We start from the raw sequence: 11,292 nt of genomic DNA on the forward strand, positions 1-11,292 counted from the left end.
TTTTTGAATAATGCATAATTTCTTGAGATGGTTTGGATATGAAGCTGCCCAGACCATGTTACAGTAGTTTAAATATGGAAACAAAAAGCTGTAGTAAAGAGTTAAATGACAGACTTTTTACCCATTATCTTTGGGGACCTTTTGCAGACAAGATCTATATGGTTTGTCCAATTAAGTCTTTCATCTACTAGTACTCCCAAGAATTTTGTTGCTTTTACTTGGATGATTTCTGCTCCACAGTGATAAATATTTTAGCTAACTCTTTGGGGTAGGACTTATTTGTGCTGCAAAAGATCACAAAGTTACATTTCTTCACATTTAACGTAACCTATTAAGTTGAAACCATTTAGAAATAACAGATAATTCATCATTTACACTGTCAATCAGATACTTAAAATCATTATGAGTTGCTATAAGATTAGTATCATCAGCAAATAATACAGGAAGAAGCTGTTCACAAGTCATGACTAGGTCATTTATATAGATCAGAAATAATAACGGGCCCAGAATAGATCCCTGTGGCACCCCATGAATAATTCTGGACTTGGTAGAATTATAACCATTAACTGATACATATTGTTCTCTGTTTTTTAAGTAATTTGAGAACCAGCTCAGGGCAATATCCTTAATCCCATATCTATTTAATTTGTCAATCAAAACACTGTGATTAACAGTGTCAGATTATTGCTGATTTATTTATTGAGGATTATTGGTGCTTCGCTCCCCTCCCTGAAGGACATTTACACCTCCCACCTCACCCGCAAGGCGACCACAATTGTGAGTGACGCAAGTCACCCCACTCACAATTTGTTTGATCTACTGCCCTCTGGGAAGAGGTACAGAAGCCTGCGCTCCCGCACCACCAGACTCACCAACAGCTTCATACACAAGGCTGTTAGGATGCTGAACTGTCTCCCCCCTCTCCCCCTCCACCCTCAGCTACCTAACATCCTGGACTTTGGACCCACAATGGCTGCCTTGCACTACTCCACTTGTGCACTTTGCAACTTGTTGTTGTCCTGTTGTCCTGAAAACACTTCTGAACACACTTCTGCTGCTCTTACATAACTTGCACCACTATGCCACTTGCATACTTAGGTCAAACAGAACTACCTCAGCCATTTATTGGCCTGACTTTTGCACTATGATATTGACTGTCTACTGTATGCACAATTTCAACCCAAATTTTGCTGCTCTTATTTCTTCATTGTATGTGCCTTCTTATTTACTTTTTATATTGTTTACTTGAATGTTATGTTTGTCTGTGGACCTAATTGGTAAAATATGTCTTGTCTCCACCCTGGGATAGTGGGAAACGTAATTTCGATCTCTTTGTATGTCTTGACATGTGAAGAAATTGACAATAAAGCAGACTTGACAAATGCTTTGCTTAAGTCGAGGAAGATCCCAATGGCATACTAACATACATAACACATGTTCTGTCGAGTGTTTCTTACGAAATCCATACTGGTGCTCATATAGAATGTCCCCGGATGCATTATATTGCTGCGGGACAGCCTCCAGGTCAGTCACATGGCATTGTAGATATAATGGTCTCGAGAATAGGAAGAAGGATGCCATTATTCAAGGTCTAAGACCGTGGTGACGGTCTGAGGGAGGTCAAAATAGATCTGTACATGTTGTTCATACATAGCCATATTTTTTCTGCTCTTACACTGCCAATACACTGCACATATTTATATCTAATTTATATTACTCTAAACCAACCACCTTCTGTAAACCAACTGTATGCTGCTGTCTACACTGCACTATATTTTTTGTCCTGTCTATACTTTGCATTGCACTTTTTAGCTTTTTTTTGCACTTCTGGTTAGACGCAAACTGCATTTTGCTGTCTTTATACTTATACTCTGCACAATGACAATAAAGTTGAATCTAATCTAATAAGCTACTGGATGTCTAAAATTTCCCTCGGGATGAATAAAGTATCTATCTATCAATCTAAGGCTATTGTCAATCACCAAGTAACCAAGATTCACAAACAGTTGCAGAAGGGTATGGACAGGACTTGGGGATTGTGCTTTATTTTGTGTGGACTTCTTGAAATCTTCAGAGTTAAAATCTTCAGAGCCTTTATGTGTCAGGAGCTGTCCTGTTCCTGAAAGGGTTTCTTACACTTCACCTTTGGAACACAAACACACTGGAACTTTTAAAATGTTAAAAAAATGAAATACTATTCCATTTGATTTCAAATATGATCTAATATGGACTCAAGTATATATATTTGCAAACACACACACACTCACAGTGACACACACACATACTGACACAGACATGTTTGGTATTTGTATTGCTTTATTCTTTATTACATCAATGCAGAATTGTGAACATTTCACCTCAGGCAACAGAGTTTGATTATCATGATGGAAATTCAGGACAGAAAATCAGAAAAATAACACACCCTTAGCATCGATCCCATTTATTCCCATACCCGTAATTTCCCAACTATTAGCCACGGCTTATACTTGATTGATTTTGCAAAATTTCTTCAGCTATGAGGTTAATAAACGGGGGCAGTTAAAATATGGTATTAATATAGTTTTGTTTCTTTTAACTTGCATAAAACACTGTCCTGCGGCTTATACAGAATGCGGCTAATACACAGGAAATGACTGTATATTAATGTTTATTTATATTGTGTTTGCCCGAGGTCATGTTTGGTCAGGTCAGCGGTAGAAGAGCAGTACTGCAGCCTCAGTGATCTCCCTGGAGGCACTCCAGCCAGCGTTAGTCCCATAACCGTCCCAGTCAAAGCCTGTGAAGTCGCCGCACTGCCGAGGGGCACCTTCAGGGAATAAGCCTCCACCACCAATGCAGAACTGCGCAGCAGAATGAAGCGCACTTACTGCACATTGTCATGACATGAAATGCACGGATGCAATAAAGTTAAGCATTTAGTCAAAGACTGACAGGGTTTGGTAATAACTGAATTCTATGTTGTTTTATGTCTATCCATTATTACTCATTCTTACATGTTCTGACGTGTTCATCATAGAATAGTGTTGAGGTCATTCTTACGTGTTCTGACGTGTTCATCATAGAATAGTGTTGAGGTCATTCTTACGTGTTCTGACGTGTTCATCATAGAATAGTGTTGAGGTCATTCTTACGTGTTTGCCTTTAGAATAGCGTTGATGTCATTCTTACGTGTTTATCTTTAGAATAGCGTTGAGGTCATTCTTACGTGTTCATCATAGAATAGTGTTGAGGTCATTCTTATGTGTTTAGTATGGCACCCTGTGGGCTTGACTCCAGAGCATAAGGCCATTGCTGCCCTCTCATTGTTGAACACTCGGAAGGTGATGTAGCCAGGAAGGAATATGGCTGTAAATGTACAACTGATTAACAAAACACACTGAAAAGTTGTCATTCTGCATTTTCACAATTTGCTGCATGAAATGTTTGTGTTTTCTTGAACATACTTCTTGAAAGCGGCCCGTAAAGGTTTCTCGTGGTGTCAGCGTTTCCATGATCGTATCTTTCAGACCATATCACTGTTATGCTAATGCCCGCATACAGACAAAGGGTAAAAGTGAACAAACCGGTTCGTAAGCAGGTAAAAGTGTGGCCTGAGGGAGCCTCCGATGCTCTTCAAGACTGCTTTGACACAACAGACTGGGAAATGTTTAAGCAGGCAGCCACTTACAACAACCAGACAGACATAGAGGAGTATACAGACACTGTAACCTCTTACATCACCAAGTGCATTGATGATGTGACCCACACAAAAGACATCATCACTCGGGCTAACTGGAAGCCATGGCTGACAGGGGATGTCCTCAGGCTGCTGAGGGCCAGAGACAAAGCCTACAGAGCTGGGGATGAAGCTGGCATGAGAACAGCGAGAGCCAACCTGTCCCGTGGCATCAAGGAAGCAAAAAAGGAATACACTCACAAGATAACCACCCACTTCAAAGACAGCAGGAACGCACAAAGCCTATGGCAGGGCATTCAGGCCCTCACAGACTACAAGCCCGCGCCACAGAGCTGCGAGAGCAACATCCCTCTGCTCAACAACCTGAACCGCTTCTTTGCTCGCTTTGAAGCACAAAACGGCACCTGCCCACAGAAGACCCATCCCCCTCTACATGAGCAGCCCCTGTGCCTCTCTGCCGACAGCGTGAAGAGGACACTTGCTGCTATCAACACCCGTAAGGCAACAGGTCCAGACAACATCCCTGGTCGAGCGCTGAAGGACTGCGCAGGGGAGCTTAAGGATGTCTTCACAGACATCTTTAACACTTCCCTGAAGCAAGCCATCGTCCCATCTTGTTTCAAAGCTGCCACCATCATACCTGTGCCGAAGAAAACTGCTCCATCCTGCTTCAATGACTACCGCCCTGTGGCACTGACACCCATCATCATGAAGTGCTTTGAGCGGCTTGTCATGTCACATATCAAATCCATTCTCCCCCCCACCCTGGACCCCTTCCAGTTTGCATACCGAGCCAAACGGTCTACAGAGGATGCAATCTGCTCTGCCCTCCACCCAGCCCTCACCCACCTGGAAAAAAGAGACTCATATGTGAGATTGCTGTTTATAGACTTCAGTTCTGCATTCAACACCATAATACCACAACAACTCATCTGCAAACTTGACAAACTGGGACTCAGTACCTACCTCTGCAACTGGCTACTGGACTTCCTCTGTCAGAGGCCTCAAGTAGTACGTGTTGGCAACAATACCTCAAGCAGCATCACACTGAGCACAGGGGCCCCCCAAGGCTGCGTGCTCAGTCCGCTGCTCTTCACCCTGCTGACGCATGACTGCACTGCAACCTACAGCAACAATCACATAGTGAAATTTGCTGACGACACAACTCTGGTGGGTCTCATCACCAAGGGCGACGAGACTCAATACAGGTTGGAGGTCGACCATCTGACCACGTGGTGCAGGGACAACAACCTCCTGCTGAACGTCAGCAAGACCAAAGAGATTGTTGTTGACTTCCGGAGAGGTCACACCCAACACCTGCCACTGACCATCGACGGTGCTGTGGTGGAGAGAGCGAGCAGCACCAAATTCCTGGGGGTGCACATCAGTGAAGACCTCTCCTGGACCACCAACACAGCATCACTGGCGAAGAGAGCTCAGCGCCGCCTGTACTTCCTGCGGAAACTCAGGCGAGCAAGTGCTCCACCAGCCATCATGACCACATTCTACCGAGGCACCATTGAGAGCATCCTCTCCAGCTGTATCGCTGTGTGGGGCGGAAGCTGCACTGAATACAACAGGAAAGCCCTGCAGCGCATAGTGAACACAGCTGGAAGGATTATTGGTGCTTCACTCCCCTCCCTGAAGGACATTTACACCACCCACCTCACCCGCAAGGCGACCAAAATTGTGAGTGATGCAAGTCACCCCGCTCACAATCTGTTTGATCTACTGCCCTCTGGGAAGAGGTACAGAAGCCTGCGCTCCCGCACTACCAGACTCACCAACAGCTTCATACACCAAGCTGTTAGGATGCTGAACTCTCTCCCTCCTCTCCCCTCTCCACCCTCAGCTACATAACATCCTGGACATTGGACCCACAATGGCCGCCTGCACCACTCCACTTGCACACTTGTACACTTTGCAACTTGTTGCTGTTGTCCTGAAAACACAACACTTCTGCTGCTCTTACATAACTTGCACCACTATGCCACTTTATTTCTTACTTAGGTCAAACAGAACTACCTCAGCCTCTTATTGGCCTGACTTTGCACTAGTATTTTATTTTATTGACTGTCTATGCACAATTTCAACCAAATTTTGCTGCTCTTATTTTTTCATTATATGTGCCCTCTTATTTACTTACTTTTTTGTTTACTTGAATGTTATGTTTGTCTGTGGACTTAAAATTGGTAAAATATGTCTTGTCTCCACCGTGGGATAGTGAGAAACGTAATTTCGATCTCTTTGTATGTCTGGAACATGTGAAGAAATTGACAATAAAGCTGACTTTGACTTTGACTTTGACTTTGTATACCACAGGGATAGATGGCCCATCGTCTGTCCCACAAGCTCCACTATTGTACCTTACTGGGTAGCGCTAACAAGCATGGATGATGGAAAAGACACATTTAGTTAATGTTTTTAAAAAATACATAATAACTATTTACATTAGATTTTTCGGTAACACTTTATAATAACTACACACAATTCATCATTTATTAAGCCTTTGTTACTTACTAGTTCATCGTTTGTTCATCATTAGTAATTTATTGTTCATACATAATTTATCAGTAAAGCATTTGTTCACACAGTTATACATTGTTTGTTCACAGTATATAAGCCTATATCTAAAATATGTTTATACATTATTGTTGAAACTTAATAAATGATGCAATAATATGTTGTTACTATTATACCTTACTGGGTAGCGCTAACAAGCATGGATGATGGAAAAGAGACATTCAGTTAATGTTTTTAAAAAATATATAATAACTATTTATATTAGATTTTTGTATGACATATTGTCATATTATTTATATAATATCTAATATATTAACATTATTGTAATGTCTTGGTATGTGAGTCAACATTACTGTTTCATGCACCTGGTAGAGTTGGTAGAGGTTTCCTCCATAGAGTGTAAGAAAGCTCGTCTGCGTGTGGTACCGTAGGATAGCATGTCTACCGTGGTTTAGTGCCATGTTGTTGGGTACATGCCAAACAGACACATCCTCCGCAATGATGTCATAATAGCCAGGATTCTATGGAATACAAGTGTGGAACTCAGAACCATTTCCATTTTAAACTCTCTGTCCAATCAAGCAACAGGCACATGCACATACAGTTGAGATAAAAAATGTGCGTGATCCTACACTCACAAGATCACAAAAGCTGCGTAACAAAGAAACAACTTTTAGTTTTTACAAATAATATTAGTGCAAGGGTTTGCATCCCCCTTTAGGAAATGTTTGTTTTGTAAAACTTTGTTTGTCTGATCACTTCACTCCATCTATCAATTAGTTTGGGATTCAAGTTGCCTTGAATTAGCCTGGTCCTTACCGCCTGTGACTACGTTTCTCTTCGTCATACAGTCTGGAACAAAGTAATAATAATCTGTCTCCGTAATGGGCGGATGCTTATTTTGAGGTTTAAAATCATTGGAGTTCCCTTAACCAATCAGCAACGTTTGGTAATGACGTATGCTGTGCGCCGGAGTTCAGGCTTTTACGCTTCCCACTTCTGCTCTCAGTAGTAAACAGACCGCTGGCTAGTATGTAGGCTACCTGACCGCCAGGGCAGTCTCTTCGTAGTGGATATATCTCTAACTTGCGCCAGCCATAGACCGAGAGTTGTATACCAAAAGCGTCACGTCGCCGAGATTATATCAGCTCTTGTCACACGCCAGTTTTCCCTCTTATCTCTTCTCGCCGCTTATCAGACGATTGTTGTTCTACGCAGCCCGGTGACTTCGTCGGAGCTTACTTCGTTCTCCACGGGCTGCACCCTCGGATAAGTTGGATTACTTCGTTCTCCACGGGCTGCACCCTCGGATAAGTTGGATTGTACTGACGACCTACGTGTTATTTAACCTGGAGCTTGCTCAGTTGAACTAACAGTTGTTCGGCATAAAACAACGCAGCCTACCTTGAGCCACGCTCGGTGACTGGCTAACGTTACTGTCCACAAGCACGGTAGCCTCGCCTGGAGCCCAGCTCGGCCACACTAGCCTCTGTCAAACACGGAGCGGTTTACCTTGAGCCCAGCTCGGTAACCGCTAGTCCCAGTCAAGCACAATCACAGCAGCCTTGCCTTGGGTTCCGCTCGGTAACCGGCTAGCTCACGTCAAGACACACCGCCTCGCCTTGAGCCCCGCTCGGTAGGGTAGGGTAGCTAGTAGCTAACATTCCATTCCTTAAGTAGGCCTATGCCGCATTGATTTTGTTAAGGTAATTTGAGAGTAGGGTGGAGAATAACGAGCAGCAAAAGTTTATTTGAAAACATGATAAGTAGTGATGCATGTAGTACACTTGTGCGTTTAGGTTTAGCTATCACCATCTGATAAATCAAACTTTTCCCAAAGCCAGTTGGAAGGAGAGTTATTAGACGTCCTTTCCATTTATAAAATTGTCAAGACAAGCCTCTTGTTCTGCTTTAATTGCGTGATGCCCTCGAGAGTTGAGACTACTTCGCGGATAGCTTCTAGCGTCTCTTCCTCCGTCGCCATTGTTGCTGTGCTGTTGAACTACAAGCTTCGCTGGACTACAAGCAACTCGGCAGGCAAGTTCCGCGTCATCACTCAACTGTTTGCTGATTGGCGCGCCCGCACGCGAGCTGTATACTGTAGGTTGGGCCAGACTACGTGCGAGGCTGAAATAAAATTTTGGCCGGAAGTACGTAGGATGGTAACACCAGGCTAGCTTTGAGTTCCTCTAAACGCTGAAAAAGATACCTTGTAGTCGTCACTTGTAGCTAGTTTGGGATTCAAGCTGCCTTGAGTTCCTCTAAACGCTGAAAACGATACATTGAAGTCGTCACTTGTAGCTAGTTTGGGATTCAAGCTGCCTTGAGTTCCTCTAAACGCTGAAAACGATACCTTGTAGTCGTCACCTGAGTTCCTCTAAATGCTGAAAACGATACCTTGTAGTCGTCACCTGAGTTCCTCTAAACGCTGAAAACGATACCTTGTAGTCGTCACTTGTAGCACCCTCTGGAGTCCCGAAGGTGGCGCTGTTGGCCCACGCTCCATCTCCATCGGGGCGGTTGGGATTGCTGCCCTGCTCACTGGACCAGCGGTCCCCTGTAGTGCACTTCCCGTACATGTTGTTCTCGTGCACACTGGCCACCAGCGTCCACCCGCCACCTGCTGTGGTCATGTCGCAGTAGGTCTGATACATTACGCCTTCAGATGTGGTGAGGTAATACAGACCATCTGAAATGGATGGCAAGAAGGTATTGAATGCAGGTGAGATAGTTAAATGTAGGTATTTCATCAGTGTCCAGTGGAGACAGTGTACCCAGGGCAGGATGCTAAAAGGTCCATTTGAAATGGATTCATGAGAAGTAAGGGCTCACCTTCTTGAACGCCATATTTATGCTGAATGTCCTTGCAGCTGCGCCCAACCAGACTAAACCGCTGAACCGCAGAAAGCAGAATTCCCTCCGGTTTGTAAGCACCATCTGCAGCCGCTGTAGAAATACAAGAAATCTTTGCATTTCAGTCCTTATTATGAATAGGGAATAGAAATCGCGGCAAAGGTTCCTTAAGAAAGGATGTTACACTAGTGCAGAAGCTGCAGGAACCAAAGAACCCTCTCTTGCTTACCCAATTAGCTCAGCCTTGTCTTGTCATTAAAACAGTTCTCTCTTGTGGGGATAACATATTGGTCAAGTCTCTAGCTTACCTGGTTGCCCTGGTGACAGAGTGAGCCATATCAGCAGGAGAATACCTCGTAACATGTTTGACTGGAAAAGAATGATAAACTGTCACTGCAGTACTGCCGGTTTTGTTTGCACGCTTAGGAAGCCAAAGGACGAATGACTGAATCCTGTGAGGACGGTCTATATAAAGCCCTGGGGACCTGGTTGGTTCATCACTTCCATGACCATGTTTGGAGTCTAATCCAAAGATTCTAGAGCACTACGCTAGAATCTTTGGTCTAATCTGCAGGCCCACATTCTTCCACATGATTGTTTTATAGTCAAATAGGGTTTCCCCAGCAACATGTATTACATCACAATCAGTGCAGCTCCATGTGCAGAAGTATCTCATATTGCAACATAGTAAGGCTCTGTTCCGCAACAATGTAACAAACTCCAACTGTATTTAATCAGATCAAAATCAAATAATCCCGGATATCTTCTCTGATTTCATAAAATTGGATTTCAATAGTGCGCAGGTTACATGACAATTTAATTGGAGTTAAGAGCATAATTGAAGTGAAAGCTGATTGTTTGTTTGCATGTAGCTGCACTGAATGGATATTGTGCTCTGCTCATGTGGTGATCTTATAATTAAAGAGTTTAGGTACAGTACTCTGTGGAGAAACGGCAATATGGGGAAGTATCTGAGGTAGAGCTGCAGCACTTTCTCACAAGTGAAAAACAAAATGACTATTCAAACCCGGTTACACAGATATGTCTGCTCTCTGTCACATATACTACAGAATGTCTCTGTGACTGATTACATACTGTAACATTCTGTGCCAATGATAAGACAGTTTACCATTAACCGGTACTTTTAATGTAGACTGTTGTCGGCCACAGCCATGTAGTTTCCACATTACCTAGCCCTGGAGGACATTACTGTACTTTCATTGATGTCGTTTCCATATTATCTAGTCCTTGAGGACATTACTGTACTTTGATTGATGAAGTTTCCCCATTACCTAGCCCTGGAGGACATTACTGTACTTTGATGTAGTATAACATTTGTTGCTGATTGCTCACATGCTTTTTGCAGAATTTGGCTCATTGTGTCAAAATACACAAGCCCAGTGAAACGCTCACAAATGCTGCTCTGTGGATGATACTGATTCTAGGTGCTTAGGATCTCTGATCAGGCTGCTGTGTGTGCGTGCATGTATATATGTTTGTGGGTGTGTGTGCATATTTGTGTGTATGTATGTGTGTCAGAGGGCAAGGGTTGACTGAGGGGGTCCAGCATTTACTATGATGTGTGTGGTATTTCGTACTGTGATGTGTGTGGTATTTAGTACTGTGATGTGTTTGGTATTTAGTACTGTGATGTGTGTGGTATTTGGTTAGGACTGTGATGTGTGTGGTGTTTGGTAGTTCGCACAATGATGTGTGTGGTATTTAGTACTGTGATGTGTGGTATTTGGTTAGGACTGTGATGTGTGTGGTATTTGGTAGTTAGCACTGTGATGTGTGTGGTATTTGGTAGTTAGCACGGTGATGTCTGTGGTATTTGGTTAGTACTGTGACGTGTGTGGTATTTGGTAGTTAGCACAGTGATGTGTGTGGTGTTTAGTACTGTGATGTGTGTGGTATTTAGTACAGTGACGTGTGTGGTATTTGGTTAGGACTGTGATGTGTGTGGTATTTAGTACTGTGATGTGACCCTGAATTTCAATCAATAAAGTATCTATCTATATATCTATCTATGTGTGTGGTATTTAGTACTGTGAGTGGTATTTGGTTAGTACAGTGATGTGTGTGGTATTTCATTTCATGGCAACTCTGCAAAGGTTGTTTTCTGTGCTGTCTCTCAGACACCAAGACATTTCTATGGTCAATGTCATTCTCATCCATCGGTCTATAAACCAACTGCAGAATGAGGAAGTGCCTGAGGAGGAGCTGCAGCACAGTCTCAC

General features: G+C 43.3%; 1 protein-coding gene across 2 annotated transcripts; it reads right to left on the bottom strand.

The window, feature by feature from the left end:
* Positions 1-2,316: 2,316 nt before the first annotated feature.
* LOC143109604 (intelectin-like) lies at positions 2,317-11,026 on the bottom strand. Of its 2 annotated transcripts, none has more exons than XM_076272383.1 (8): positions 9,361-11,026; positions 9,032-9,145; positions 8,641-8,888; positions 6,565-6,720; positions 5,988-6,056; positions 3,444-3,495; positions 3,206-3,345; positions 2,317-2,840 (listed from the first exon to the last, which is right to left on the bottom strand). In XM_076272383.1, exons 1-8 carry the CDS (start codon positions 9,413-9,415, stop codon positions 2,688-2,690), a joined length of 987 nt encoding a protein of 328 aa, XP_076128498.1. In that variant the 5' UTR covers positions 9,416-11,026; the 3' UTR covers positions 2,317-2,687. The 2 variants fall into 2 exon arrangements, 1 of the variants encoding a protein (XP_076128498.1); XR_012983911.1 differs by having other exon boundaries at positions 2,756-2,840; positions 3,004-3,345; positions 9,361-11,025.
* Between the last annotated feature and the right edge of the window lie 266 nt (positions 11,027-11,292).

The sequence above is a fragment of the Alosa pseudoharengus genome, unplaced genomic scaffold (genome assembly GCF_046254945.1).
Source record: "Alosa pseudoharengus isolate Yale_2024_CS ecotype anadromous, Long Island Sound unplaced genomic scaffold, YU_APseudo_1.1 YU_APseudo_1.1_scf_7, whole genome shotgun sequence".
Classification (NCBI taxonomy): Eukaryota; Metazoa; Chordata; class Actinopteri; order Clupeiformes; family Clupeidae; genus Alosa; species Alosa pseudoharengus.

Excerpts from the sequence above, each read along its gene's own strand:
- LOC143109604 (XM_076272383.1), bottom strand. The coding sequence starts at position 9,415 with ATGTTACGAGGTATTCTCCTGCTGATATGGCTCACTCTGTCACCAGGG. Across the intron at positions 9,146-9,360 it reads TCTGTCACCAGGGCAACCAG|CGGCTGCAGATGGTGCTTAC; the intron begins GTAAGCTAGAGA and ends GTATTTCTACAG. Across the intron at positions 6,057-6,564 it reads ACCTCTACCAACTCTACCAG|CGCTACCCAGTAAGGTACAA; the intron begins GTGCATGAAACA and ends CATGCTTGTTAG.